Source organism: Xyrauchen texanus, chromosome 11, assembly GCF_025860055.1.
Source record: "Xyrauchen texanus isolate HMW12.3.18 chromosome 11, RBS_HiC_50CHRs, whole genome shotgun sequence".
Classification (NCBI taxonomy): Eukaryota; Metazoa; Chordata; class Actinopteri; order Cypriniformes; family Catostomidae; genus Xyrauchen; species Xyrauchen texanus.
Genome location: NC_068286.1, coordinates 39742027 through 39757847, shown reverse-complemented (window position 1 = coordinate 39757847; position 15821 = coordinate 39742027). Strand labels below are relative to the sequence as shown.

Here is a 15821-nt window from a genome sequence, read left to right as displayed (position 1 = left end):
TCACTACCTCTGAATCTCCTTGACCTATGTTGAGTCATTCACTCTTAGGAGAGAGCGCAAGATAGATTGAGAGAGGGTAAATCACATGAGAGGCTGTGGTGCTGCAAAGCTAAAAATAAACTCATTGGTTTCTCAGACAGCACCTCATACGTGTACACACACACACACACACACACACACACACACACACACACACACACACACACACACACGTTGGGTTTCCATGTTTTATGGGGACATTCCATAGACATAATGGTTTTTTATACAGTACAAATGGGGACCGACAAATTGTCCCCACAACATTCAGGATTTATTATCTTAATTGGGACATTTGGTCCACATAAAGTGATAAATACATGCTCACACACACACACTTTAGTTCTGTTCCAATTCCTAGTGAAAGCATTTTAAGGCATCAGATGTGGGCATCCAATGTAAAAGCTTTTCCAAACAGTAGCCAATCAAATTATTCAGCCTGCAAAAATTTTTGCCAAAGTTTAGGGCAGCATCAAATGCTTGCTTCACAGAAAAGGCAATCCCAGAATGGATTTCAATGAGAAAATGTGATGGGAAGTCAAGAGAAATTTATAATATAACAGTATTAAAAATACTAATTCTCCAGAAAAGGGTTAGCACCACATTTGTGGGGTTAACCCTGCATTATGGTGCCAAAGGTATACAGTGTGAAATTATGCCATGTTAGACTTTTATGCAAATTTGTTTAACCACACACAAACAATCATATAATGCCTCAGTGCTTTTTTTTATTTAATATTCATGCACTTTGTACAGTTGCAAAAACTTTCATGCACCGTTTATGTTCGGTGAAATTAACCAGTGAAATTAACTAATTAATAGTGATAGCAAATGCAAATTCTATTTGTAAACACCCTGTGGTATATTGAAAGCACTACAACAACACATTAGTTTATGTTTTACCTTAAAATGTAATAGTTTTTTTGTTTCTCCAATCAGATGATTGCAACATGCTCTAAAAAGTTTGGGACAGTCGAGTGTAACACCACCAAATATACAAGTTTGTTAAGTTTAGCAAGCAGAATTTTTCCCCCCATTCATTCATGTGAAAGGCAACAGAGCCTTGTAAACCTCACTGCTCCTCCAGCTGTGATGCACGTATCACCTTTATGATAAAGATTTTGTCTCTCAGTTTACTCCAGAATAAGCATGAGCTGGACCTGCCTTGAAAATATTTGTTTTTCTTTGAGCCAAAGAAGCACGTTAAATGATAACATTGTTGTCAGATTTTATTGCTGATGTGAAAAATGTTGTTTGATTTCAATCTTGACCAATTGTTTTGGAAATTTCTGTCTTTCCTCCACATTCAAGTAGATAGGAGCTGTACTGTATCAATAGAAAATAGCTGCCCGGGTGTGTTATAAACATGGCCATCAAGTGACATTTCTTGCCTGAAGAGACTTTGGCCAAGCTCTATTGAAATCAATTGAAAGACTGCATGAGTCAAGAAGTGTGCATCCCCTTTGATTTCCTAGATATAGTCAGGGTTCGAGTTGAGGGGGGATGCAACAACGGGGATGGCATCCCCCTAGCATACCAAAAACCACCATCTCCCCTTACCATCCTCTTTAGATTTTGTCATGTAGTACTTAGAACTAATCATACAAGTAACATATTTAATTCTCACATTTGATAAATAAGACTTTTAATCAGGGTTACCCAATTAGTTTTCACAAAGGGCCAAATTCTGTCAACAATACAAAACCAAGGGCCACCTCTGTGTTATGACAAAGTGTTTGTGCTGCTGCTATTATTATTATTATTACTATTATTCTTATTAAAACTGCCTGGCCAAAAAAAATAAAAGTCACAGTTTGGATTTAAATATCAGATACCCAAGCAGATGCTTCAATTGGTCAGGTCTAGGCTCAGCAACAATAAAATGATGTCTGCTGAGTTCCTGAATGTACTGAATGACCATGTAATCCCATCAATGGGTTTTTTCTTCCCTGAAAGGCACAGGCATATTCCAGGATGACAATGCCAAGATTCATCTGGCTCAAATCGTGAAAGAGTCATTCAGGGAGCATGAGGAATAATTTTCACACATGAATTGGCCACCACAGAGTCCTGACCTTAACCCCGTCGAAAGTCCTTGGGATGTGCTATAGAAGACTTTAAGGAGTAGTTCAACTCTCCCGTCGTCAATTCAAGATATCGGACAGAAATACATTTTGTGACATTGTATAAGATTACATAAGGTTGTGCAACTCTACAACATTTATTTCCATCAAGAGTTGCATTCATTTTTGGCCAAGATCTTTAATTGACGACGGAAGTGTCGGACCACTCTGTAAAGTCTTCTCCACCACATCCCAAAAGACTTTCAATGGGGTTAAGGTCAGGACTCTGTGGTGGCCAATTCATGTGTGGAAATGATGCCTCATGCTCCCTGAACCACTCTTTCACAATTTGAGCCTGATGAATCTTGGAATTTATTGAGAGATTATTGAATGGGACTTTTACGACAGCGGAAGTTCAGCTGTGCGTTCTGTCACAGAGTGTCACTCAAGCCGAGTTCATCACTGCAGCTGCATCACACTTTCTTTGCTCTGCAGAGTAAAAAAAGAATAGTTTTGTCATGCAATGCCTTCCTGTAACAAAACATAAAAACAGATCAGACACATTGAGACCCTCAAGACTGAGCGTGAAGAAAAAACATATTTATTTTGACACTTTTATGAAAAGGCAAATTTTTTTTTTAGGCTCAGTGGTAAAGATGCTGGCTACCACCCCTGGAGTTCCCTAGTTCGGATTCCAGGGCATGCTGAGTGACTCCAGGCAGGTCCCCTAAGCAACAAAATTGGCCCGTTTACTGGGGAGGGTAGAGTGACACAGGGTAACCTCCTTGTGATTGCTATAATGTGGTTTGCTCTCGGTGGGGCGCATGGTGAGTTGTGCGTGGATACCGCGGCACATGGCGTGAAGCCTCCACACATGCTGTATCTCCATGGTAACGCTCTCAACAAGCCACGTTATAAGATACATGGGTTGATGGTCTCAGATGCGGATGCAGCTGAGATTCGTCCTCCGCCAACCGGATTGAGACGAGTCACTACACCACCATGAGGACTTAGAGCACACTGGGAATTGGGCAATTCAAATTGGGAACAAAAGGAGAAAATACAAATAATATATATATATTGAATTTGTTTTACAAATCGATAGAGTTGGGGTACTCGAGTTTGGACTGTATTTGACATTTGTGATGCAATGAAAAAACAAAACAGAAATAAAAAATACAGCTCTGTCTGCATGCAGCTGTATTAGCCCCTGAAGTCATAGATATAGCCAGAGTTGTTTCACTGTTTAAGCAAACGCACACACACACACATACGCCCCCACCCAGACACACTCATCAGTCAACCTATACGCTTGAATGTTACTACAGAGTAACTACTAGTTGTTTTGAGTTCCCGTTTGTTGTTTCACTGTCATCAAATTTATTAAAGCTGTCAAATAGATCCTACGTCTCCTGTCTCATCTCAGCAACCATTCGTTGCAGAAAAAATTATGACAGAGACTCAACAAACGGGAACTCAAAACAGCAGCAAACAAGAACTGACCATGGAGTGCAAAAACTATAGGGTATATATATATATATATATATATATATATATATATATATATATATATATATATATATATACACAAACAAGAGCTAATGAGGGAATGGAAGACAGGTGAGAATAATGAGGAACAGATGGCAGTGATGAGGGCAGCGCATACTGGGTAACATAGTGTTGAGGAAACACTTCAAATAAGAGTCCTATTAAACACGAGGGAGAGAGACTGTGACACCGCGAGACGCACATGGATGCATCAGGGATTTAGGTACAAGAGCAGCACGCAGAACTGCCGTGAGTTGTGTGGTTTCCAACAAAATATCTAGAAAATCATGTCCGTGATGACATGACCCTATTATTATCAGTGGGCTTTTCCAGTGTTTTTGGATGTAGCATTTGCAGTCAAATCATGAGACTACATTTTGAAACTGTTCTGAAAACAATTGGCATAAAAATATATATATTGATCAAGAATCTTTTTGAAGATTCTCTGATATTTGTCAAGCCCAAAAATAAAGCAAAAATGACGGATTAGTCTGTAACTACAATGGAGCAGTTTCTGAGACCACCACATTCGAATCCTTCAGTTTCAGGCGTCAAACTCAAAAGACAACGATACAATGAGTAGTATTTAAGGACAGGATCATGAAACTAAATTCAATTAAATTGGCAAATTGAAAATTAATTAGAAATAAAAGCTAAATAAAAATTTGAAACATAATAACCTTGGTTGTAATGACTAACGCAGCTTTCACTTTCTTTAGTCTTTGTTTGAGTGGAGGGAATAAAGCAACAAATAATTGAAATATCAACAGAACGCAATAAGAATTGTGTTGAAAGACAGTCTTCATACACCTAAAACATATGCTTTCATTATGAAACCACTTTGAAGTCTGTTCAGCAGGATACTATTCATAATATATATATATATATATATATATATATATATATATATATATATATATATATATATATATGTATGTATGTGTGTGTGTGTGTGTGTGTGTGTGTGTGTGTGTGTGTGTGTGTGTGTGTGTGTGTGTGTGTGTGTGTGTGTGTGTGTGTGTGTGTGTGTGTGTGTGTGTGTGTGAAAGGCAACAGAGATGTTTTTGTTACATTTATATGAACAAACAGTTTTTCTTAGTTGTGAAGTTTAAAATAAGCTTAAAATACAAAATATGATGTTGAGTTTACAGTTACAATTTTAATTCAGATTCATAAACAAGTTCATTCAAACTTGGACTCGGTCTTGAGTCCAACTCGGCCCCTTTTGTACTCTGTCTTAACTTGGACTCGATTGTTTAAAGTCTCTGACTTGACTCGGACACTACAAATTGACCACTTTATATAGTGGATGTTTGTCAGATATGCTGATCCATGCTCTCTTCCCTCTCTCTGATTAGGCCATGTGCAGAACTAGTAGTTCAGTGCTCAGACTATGTTGTAAAGCACAGAGAAAACTCAATGCCCATTTTAATAAACTAGGCCATAGAATTCTGAGGAGAGATAGCTAGGCCACTTTTAATTAGACACATTCTCTCAGTTTCCTGTGCCTCTGTTTCTCACTCTTTGACGAATGGTTCAGATTCCCTAATGTCTGAGGGCTTTAACTCCCAGTAGAGTCTAAGGGCTTGAGGAGTTATAGGGTCACTTGCTTGAAAAGACCCAGAGGTTTTGCTTCCTCTTCTCCCTGAGGTTGTAAACAGGTTAGGGTTAGGTAATATTTCACCCTGTCCTGTGCTTCTATCCAGAACTAAGGGTTCTGTTCTAAGCTCTTGTATAGATGGTTGCAGTAGTACATCCTCATTGTGGTGTATCGTATACTGTGCATGAGCACTGCATGTGTGTACTTAAAGGGATATTACAACCAAAAAGGAAAAATGTGTCATCATTTACTCACCCTCATGTTGCTCCATACCAATATGACCTCCTTTATTCTGTAGAACACAAAAGGAGTTTATAGTAGAATGTCTAAGCTGCTCTTTGTGATGTTAGGCAGAATGTTAACATCAGTCACTGTTAACTTTCATTGCATGGATAAAAAAAAGATTCAATGACAGTGAATGGTGTTTGAGGGTGTAAATCTGCCAAATATCTTCTTTGCATTCCACAGACAAAAGAAAGTCATATGAGAAATGCCAGTTTGCACCCTGTTTCATTTCTTTTCATCTCTTTCATCCTGTAATCTTTTATTTTAATGCTGGCTGCTTTTCTGACCAAGCATTATTTGATTAAAAAAGCATCTAGATATATTTGACTTATTTATACTGCTGAAATAACATTAGATGAGGTTATTGTTTATTTTTTATTTAGCCATTTATGCCAAGTGATTTCTTTCTTCACTAATTCACTGAGATGATAATATTGTTAACTCAGAAGACAGCACACAGTTGAAATTAACGTACTTGTCTAATACTCAATGGATTGAATACCCTTCTCTGCGCTCAGAAAAAATAATAAATAAATGCAATTATGCATGCTTGTTTAAATGTGTTTATTCTTATTAACAGTTTTTTATTATTATTTTAATCATTATGAAATATTAAATTCAAGTTATTATTAAACATGAATGGAGATTTATTGTATAAAGACAATTTTAAAAGAAAAATAATTATATTATAATTATTATTAATGTTATTATGGTTATTATTATCCTACATGTAAGATAAAGATACATATATTGTGAAGTTATTTCTGCAACAGCTCTAGCACTCTCTCCAATGCACAGTGTAGCGTGTAGTGTAGCGACGTCAGCATCCGAATTCACAATTTTTTTCACTCCTTGCTGATATAATGCACTCACTGCCATCCTGAATATGAAATAGTGAATGAGTGAACGGGTGAGTGATTTTGGAGAGAGCAAGTATTTACAGTTTTCGATGAAAGCAACCTGCGAATGGTGCATTTTGCGTGTTAAAATGGGATAGGAGATTGTTCGTATTGTTTGTATTTTATCTTCGAAAAAGTTACACACTTCAGCTTGAATAATAGCTTGAAAAGTCGACCTTCTAAGCGGCTGCAACATTTTGCAATTGTATCTGAATTCTCACACAAGTAAACACAATTGCAAAAACAATTGGTAATTCCTTTTAATATTTGTCGGTTTTTTTCATCTATTACACAGTACACCTTAGTTACACATTAATTAATCATTAACTACATATTGTTACAATTATTTTCTAACTGGTGCTGCACGTTAATTGAGCTGTATCTGGTTGATAAAGAAGGCACTGGGTACATTTGTTCTCTTGGTCTGTATATAGGCAGCTGGGTGCAGATCAGAAGATTGTGAACCTTGTTATTTATTTATTTATCTATCCAGCATGATCGCTAAAGCCAAGTCAAAGGACTAGGTTTGGCAATTCATTTTAGAGGTTTATCGCTTTCCGCTCTCTCTCTGTCTCTCTCTCTCTCTCTCTCTCTCTCTCTCTTTCTCTCTCCTGATGATTTCAAATCTCTCATTAATCTCCTGGAAAAGCAGCACAAATCATGAAGCAATACTCTCTAACTCACACACGGCTTCACACACAGCTTCACACACACACACACACACACACACACACACACACACACACACACACACACACACACACACACACACACACACAGCTTCACACACACACACACACACACACACACACACACACACACACTGCTGCAGTGCGGAAGGCTTCAGTTAGCAAGTAAAAAAGAGAACAGCGGAGAAAAGAGGGGAGGAGGCGGGACTGTCAAATGTAGGCCTCTCCTGCAACATACTGGGTGGCATTAAAAACATACATGCTGTACTGCACACACAGTGCTCTACTACTGTCAAACCTGATTCACATATAGTCCATCATGCACTACTGATGATGATCGTGCCTGCAGTTGAATCACAGTTATGTAGGGCCATATCGTATATATATATATATATATATATATATATATATATATATATATATATATATATATATATATATTGATCAAGAATCTTTTGAAGATTCACTGATATTTGTCAAGCCTGCCAATAAAGCAGACATGACGGATTAGTCTGTAACTACAATGGAGCAGTTTCTGAGACCACCAAATTCGAATCCTTCAGTTTCAGGCGTCAAATCCAAAAGACGGCGATACGATGAGCAGTATTTATGTTTAGGATTTGCATGGACAGGATCAGTTGATGCACCACGACCTTTATATGTCGTTTGTCGGGAGATTTTAGCTAATGACAGCATGCATCCTGCTAATCTCCACAGCCACCTTGACAACAAGCTGAGGAAGTGGGAAAACCTCCTCAGTTTTTCCAAAGAAAACTTCAAGCCTTTCAAGGTCAGAAAAAGTTGAAAAAGAACTTGTCAAATTAAATGTAAATGACACTGAAGCTTCATATCACGTTGTGCTGCATATTGCCAAGGTGGGCAAAGCACATAACATCGGAGAGAGATTGAGTCTGCCAAAGATATGTGTTGATGGTAGGAGAGGCAGCGGCTTCTAAGCTTGATTTTTTTCCACTCGCTGACAACACAGTGGGTTGGCACATCTCTGACATGGCACAGGATGCGAAGGAGCAAGTATTAGACAGCATCAGAAACAGCCCATTTTTTGCACGCCAGATCGACGAATCCACTGATGTGGCCAGTTGTTAACATATGTGAGGTACGTGAAAAACATGGACATTCAAGAAGAGTTTCTATTAACTAGTCCTTTGTTCGCACACACACACACACACACACACACACACACACACACACACACACACACACACACACACACACACACACACACACACACACACACACACACACGTTGTGTCACAAGTGAGGCCCACTGTCTTTGACTTTGAAAAACCCTGGTATGGAAGGATAATATTTCCTCCAAAGTAACTTGATGATTGATAGCCTGTGTCTGTCTGTCTGTCTGTCTGCCCTGTCTGTCTGACTGTCTATATATCTATCTATATATATATCTGTCTGTCTGTCTGTCTGTCTATCCATCTGTCCGTCCGTCCGTATTCCTTTTATGCAAAACGTTGTTAATAATGTTTTTTTATGATTTTTCATTAGTGTCCTAAATATATCTACTATATTAATAAAATATCTAAGTATAACAAATAATTACAGTATGTGTGTGCGTGTGTAACAGGAGCCAGCTGGTATGTGATAGCTGTCCTCACACCCCTGGCCTCAAGAGGCCCACTAGCGACTGACGCTAGAGGTTGTAGACTTTAGCCTCCTCGTTAGCACGCCTGCCTCCCATGCCGGCTGACGCCGGTTCGAATCCCACTTCTTAGTGGGTCGAGCAGAACCGATTACAGTGGTGCTGTGACTCATATGGGAGGGAAGTTTAGGGGGGTGATTGTAATGGAGCCAGCTGGTACATTATAGTTTTGCTGTGTGTAAACGTCACTCCCCTGGCCTTGCGGCACACTTGCACTTGCGACTGACGCTAGAGGCTATAGGCTTTAGCCTCCTCATTAGCACGGCCGCCTCCCATCCTGGATGACACTTGTTGGAATCATGCTCAAAGCGAGTTGAGCAGGACCGGTTACACGTGTGTATAGGTACAATAACTTAAAATATAAAAATCTATAATTTCTGGCTGTTGCGATTATTATTTAATTGTTGTTGTCCATATTAAATGTGTTATTATTTAGACGCTGCTAGTTGTTATTGGTCCAGAGCCAGATTTATATCTACATTGTTCAGTGTATGAATATTTCACTTGCTTTAGTGTAGGTCTGAGCATTCATATGTGCACAATACTTGTGCACAAACTTTTGAAACAATACTATTGTATTTAAATATGAAACACACAAAAAAGTTAATAGTTTAATCATGACAAGACTGTCCGTAATTGTCACTGATCATTATGAATTATGAATGAAAAAAAGACGTGTTAAACTTTTGAGTGTTGTGCTGGGTTCTGTGTGATCAAGTGGGTTCTGATATTTGCATGCAGGGCTGGTTCCACTGCAGAGAGGAAGAGAGGCCTTTGCATTATGATTGGTGGAGAAGTTGCTAGACAACAGATGTCTGGTCGGTTGGTAGGTGGACTACCTGTGGAGCTGGGGGGTGGTGGAGGAGTTTATTTGTGATAGAAAGTGTTGTGGGGGACAGAAAGAAGCACAAATTAACCTAATGAAACTGAGCATAACTGATAAACCTAAGCTAATGCCCAATGAACTCAAATATATTGACCACATGTGTAAAAATGCAAAGATGACTGATTTGAGCTAATTTGGATATTGTTTTTTTCCAAACCCTCATTCCCCTCCCAATCTAATTTGTTCTCTTCCCCTCAACAGAAATGAGACAAGAAACTGAATTCAGTCTAAGGCTGGGAAGACATGAGCTGTTTATTTATTTGTTCCAAATCTCTTTCAATCAGATCACTTTTTGTATAGGATTCACCAGGTTTCATTTCACTATGAATCAGCTTTAAATATGGCTACTTTTGGAATTGCATACTACCGTACTACCCCTGTTATTTTAGCACTATGCCATATGTATACTTAGCACAGCATGCAAATTGTCTGTATATAGAGAATACCCAGATGACTTTTGCTAAAATGTGTAGAATGTAACTGTGCTCAATGCGAGGAGTAATGTACAACATAATGTAATGTACTCGATTTATTTATTTATTTATTTTTATTGATTTGACCTTCCGTTTCCAATGTGACCAATTAGCCAGAAGCAATATCAACCATGCTTTTTAATATTTCCTTCTTAGTTCATTCTTTGATTATACTGCCAAGATTTAAGACGGTTTTAGACTAAAAAAAAATAACCTTTTAATTACTAAGATGATTAAAAGATGCCACTTGCTGAGATGTGACAGAAATGTGCACTCACGCAAGTTTGCTTTATTTTTGCTATATGTCTATCTCCTTTCACTTCAGATGATTTGAATTTATTTTGGTTCATGAATTGTGTCACTTGATACTTCAGAGAATTGTGTTTTTATTGCTTGCAAGTTAATTTTAGTATGTTTCTATATATATATATATATATATATATATATATATATGGGATTAGTGCAGAAGAGAGCATGTGGTTATTTATAGTTTTCTGCAGGTCAGGGTGCCATCTGTGTGCATACACGCTCACAGGCTTCAGCGCACTGTCCTCTGGTGGTTCATCAAAAATCTGCAGAATTACTTCAGCATTGGACTCCCAACATGACCCTTTATGACACTGATGGAATGTTCTGTTCTGCTTCTTCCTTCTGTGGTTCTAAACTATCTCTGAAAGACTTAAATGTGATAAAACATGAACTGTTTCATGAACTAATCTGCCTGAAGTTAAGATACATAGAGTTACTTATTCATCGCTTAAAATGAGTCCCATATGTTGGGCATTATCTCAACAAATCAGTTTTCTTTTTAACTCCATTTCAGATCACCAGAAGCTGGAGAGAGAGGCCAGGATTTGCCGTCTCTTGAAACACTCGAATATTGGTAATGGACAAATTGTTTTTCTGAGATATTCTTTCAGAGATTTGTATTATGCCAACTGAAGATAAGGAAATGACCAAGGAAAATTCTCTTTGTAGTTCGACTCCATGACAGCATATCTGAGGAAGGCTTCCATTACCTTGTTTTTGATCTGTGAGTATATAGCTTGACATTTAAAGGTGCACTCAGTAACTTTTTGCTTGTGCCATCTTGGACTTACAGTGACACCTAGTGGTGTGGATGCAACATCATTCAAAATCAATAGTTTTCAGTTACAGATGCCATTGTAGAACTTCACTGTACACAATCAGCCATGGTTAATTGAATCCAAGAGTGAAAGTTTCCAATAACAAGATAATTACTGAGATTAAGCAAGTCAAATTCAGATGGTCATGTGATTCTAAAATGGCAGCCCCCATGAGGCACCCCTGCCTCATGTAGAATAAAACAGCTTTTTTAAGGTTACAGATATGACTAGAGTCCTCATCTAATGTGAGTGGTCATGATTTTATTTATTATTAATATTCAAGAATGACTCTTTAGGAGAAACATTTTTGAATGGGGGAAAAATTACTGAGTGCACCTTTAAGGAATGGTTCACCCACAAATGAAAATTCTGTAATTATTTACTCAACAATATGTTGTTCCAAGCCCGTATGACTTGCTTTCTTAAATGGAACATAAAAGGAGTTATTTAGCAGCTCTTTTCCATATAATGAAAATGAATGGAGACCAGGGGCTGTGGTCACTATTTACTTTCATTGTATGGAAAAAGAGCAGCTTAAACATTCTGCTATAGAAAACCACTTTTGTGATCCACAGAAGAAAGAAAATCATACCAGTTAGAATGACATAAGTGTGAGTAAATGATGACAACATTTTCATTTTGGGGTAATGTATTCCTTTAAACTCTTTATCTTTTTCTATTGCTTCTTTTTCATTTAGTCTTCTTCTTTACATTTCTTATGTGTCTTTCTTTGCTTTCTCAGAGTATGTGTGGTTAGCATTAGACTGCCCCATTTTCAAAGTGCTGCTGATATTTATGTGATAGCAGGACAGTGCCCAGAGGGCAGCATATGGCAAAACTCTGAGCCTGTGAGACCATCCACTCCTTTAAACATTCATTTATGGACCTGACGTATATGGCATGAAAAGTGATTCTAAGAAATAGAGCAGGCTAGTGGATTGTGCTGACTTGCTGAGTGTATGGCATCAAGAAATGGCATCTGTTGCAAATGGTTAATTAGATGGTTCTGGTAGTAGCTAATGTGGTTGGTAAGAGAAAGAGAGGTAAACAGAGGAGCACAAGGACAAAAAAGACAAAAAAGAGAGAAGAGAAGACATACTGTAAGCTGTCATATGCAGTAATGTTCTTTTTTGCAACCCAAAATCTCACGGTAGCCTAGGACAAATGCTTGTAATGCTATTTTTGAATAGTGTTCGTTTTTGTGTGAATAAACATTTAACATTGTTTTATAAAAGGTGAGACGCATTTAAAGCTGTAGTAACCTGTAGCATTGCTTGGCAAATGTAAACAGCCTTCAATTATGCTAATAAACTATATTACTTTATAGAAAAATTATTATTATTATTATTATTAAATGTAAATGTTTAGAGCTGTAACCACTACTTTATAAAGAAAAAGCCTCGGCAGACTGTGCATTACAGTGATTTTTCTAAGGTTAAGTAAGTTTTAGGCATTTTACTTCATGTCATGCCTAACATCACCCATTATCAGAGTTAAAATAATTTGGCCTTAAGTGGCTTATTGCTTTATTCTAGTGTCTGAATAGAGCTCAACAGTGATTGCCAACTTCTTTATTTCTCATGTCTCCATAAGCATTTCAGAACATTCTTCTATAAAGACTTTTAAGCCTTGACTATATCTACCACGCTAACACGTGTTAGCTTAGCATTTGGAAATCAGAGACAAAGACCTAGATGCAAACCTGTGTACTTAACACATTTTATGAGGGAATGAATGACTTACTTATTGCATAAAGCACTGTGAATTATGTATTTGATTAAGTCTGTTTTTTTGTGTCATCTGAAAGCATTTTTATATCAGAAAGCACAACTACCATCTTTAATGCTCTAATGCTACAGTATTCAATATTAACCAACTTTAGGTTGGTTACTAGATAGATGGCTAACTTTAGCTAAGCGGTGTCTCTGATTGGTGGATCTCGCTTCAGGATTGTGGGTAGTGTAGTACTTCACTTGGAATAAGGCAATTACTCATATTTAAATATTTTTAAATGCAAGTTTTTTTTTTTAAATCTCATTTATGGAAGTTGTACTCTACTGTTAACCACATGGTTACAGTATTTATAAAAAAATATTTTTGGAGCGGTAAGTAAGCGTTAAGCTCTCTTTTTTTGGATTTGAGACATTGTTTAGACTCAGCACCTTACAAACATCATTCTAGTGTGCATGTGTTTTTGATATAGCCTGTTGTACTGAAATTTACCATCGTTTAACAACCTCAGAGCTTATTATGGGGCTGTCCTAAAAGGTTATACGTTATCACTACAAATCACTTTTAACCTTTGACCTCAGGGTTACTGGAGGTGAGCTGTTTGAAGACATTGTAGCAAGAGAATACTACAGTGAGGCTGATGCCAGGTAAGGACTCACACAGAGTTTTTGTTTTTTGCATTTTTGCAAAGAATTTAAGGAAAAATAAGTATATTTCTGCAGAATGGATTTCAATATGGTACAAACAAAAAAGTAATTTCCCTGACTTATTTTAAATATAGAACGTTTCTACACGTAAGGGAATATCTTTCATTCAGAATAAGTACATTTCATTGAACCAGTATAATTTTGTTGAAATACGTCAAATGAATGTACTATAGCAATTAAAACTTAACTTCAATAGGTTCTTCAAGCTCTTTTATTAAGGTTTATTTAATATATTTTCATATGTTGGGCCAACTTAATTTTATGTTTCTTATTCATATGCTAGTTACGGATGGGCGGATCGATCCTAAAGTACCGATACCTTCGATACTGATGTTGGATAAAAAATATAAATTCTCACACAAAAATATCGATTTTAAAAAATATTTTAAACTAGGGATATTATTATTTGGTTATCATGAACATGAAAAATAATCATAAGCTACAAATGAAATAAAAGGATTAGGCTATATTAGCAAATACTTGTGCAGGATGGGAACTATTTATTCTTAACGTGCATGCTGAAAAGCACAAGCAGAAAAGTGCTTGTGCAGACACAAGGCTCTTTCTCACAAGAGGGATCAGAACCTTAGAGGTAATGATTGAAAATCAGAGAAACAGCTCCTGGAGTAAATTCACACTAAAATAATAACGTATCTAAAGGTGACATTTCTTATAATGAGTTTGTGGGTAATTGATGCTAACAAATAATTAATTTATATAGTTAGCCATGGTTTTACTAAAGTAATATTGTAGTAACCATGTTTTTTTTTTCTGAAACAATGGTTCTACTACAGTATTATTGTAGTAGTAACCATGGTTAATTGTGTGGTAACTAAGGTTTAACTAAATGCCATGGTTAAACCATAATTACTGTAGTGAAATGGTTGTGTTTAATCAAATGGTTAAGTTTTAAGTAAGTAAGGTAAACAAAACAGAAGTCTAATCATTTTCTGTTTAGGCTCCTAAATGTAAAAATAAATGATGAATTATGACTAAAAATAATATTTTCAATTACACATTTTATCCCCAAAAAGTAAAAAAAAAATAAAATATATAAAAATCAATTTAATAGAAGTATCGGTATTGGTATCAACGATTTTGGACTTGAAATGATTGGTATCGGATCAAAAAGAAAATCTGTTGTATCGTCCATCGGTGAACAAGTGTAAAGACAGCAAATCTGTTGCACTGTCAATTTAATAGCAACTGTTTATAGAGCTAAGCAGCTAAATCAATTATCACTTTAAAATGAAAGTCCCTCCTCAACCTAAGCACAAGCACCATTCTTCACCACAATGGGAATCCCAAAAACTCCAGCATGACAGACATTCCAATATATTAGAACATGAAACATTAACAAATCTCCACCTATTCTCATCTTGCTAAAAAATGCATAACATAAAACTTCATTTCAACACCTTTTCTTCCCTTGCAAAGCATGCTGGGAAATGGCAATCCCCTGCCCAGTTTTATCAGTCCTGCATTAACACCACAATCTGATTACGTTAACATCCATTTTACAAATTTAAATGGCTAAAACGCAATTAATTGAAGTTCACAAAATGTTCTAGAATTGTGTTGCTTTAGTTAGTTTTAATTAAGTAAACTTAACTAGCTGCCTTTAATTTTTTTAGTAAAATGTTTTAGGCCTGGTACACACTGTATTTGTATTTCTTATTTGTTTTTGTCATTAATGACTGTTGCTTGTCAGATTGTACAACAAGATCATAGCGAGATCAATAGGTAAAAGCCAAGACAGACAGTGCAACATCAACTGTCACTGTCAGCTGTACAATAATACAGTCTTAGGGGCTGCGACTAAAACATTTCTGACACTATCAGAACTTTATGCACTGTCAGAGACCAAGAATCATTGCAAAGGCAATTAATGGACTGTTGGTGACAATGTAACACTCAATCACCAATCAAAAGATTGGTGAATTTGCCATACGACAATCAAATCTCCAATTTCTTCTCAAACAATAAAATTGTGTCAAAATCAAAATACATGCACCAAGCTTAAAACAGATTTGTGGGTACTACACTAATTAATTAAATAAACAAAAATGCAACTGGTGGGGTGTGGTGTGTTTTGGGGT

At 36.7% G+C, this 15821-nt stretch overlaps 1 protein-coding gene across 7 annotated transcripts in view; it reads left to right on the top strand.

The window, feature by feature from the left end:
* The window catches only part of LOC127651909 (calcium/calmodulin-dependent protein kinase type II delta 2 chain-like), a 61009-nt gene that overhangs the window by 10334 nt on the left and 34854 nt on the right, over positions 1-15821 (top strand). For all 7 annotated transcript variants that reach the window (XM_052137968.1, XM_052137965.1, XM_052137967.1 and 4 more), the window contains exons 3-5: positions 10981-11040; positions 11136-11190; positions 13597-13662. In XM_052137968.1, coding sequence (XP_051993928.1) covers positions 10981-11040; positions 11136-11190; positions 13597-13662 — 181 coding nt within the window. The remainder of the gene's footprint in view (positions 1-10980; positions 11041-11135; positions 11191-13596; positions 13663-15821) is intronic.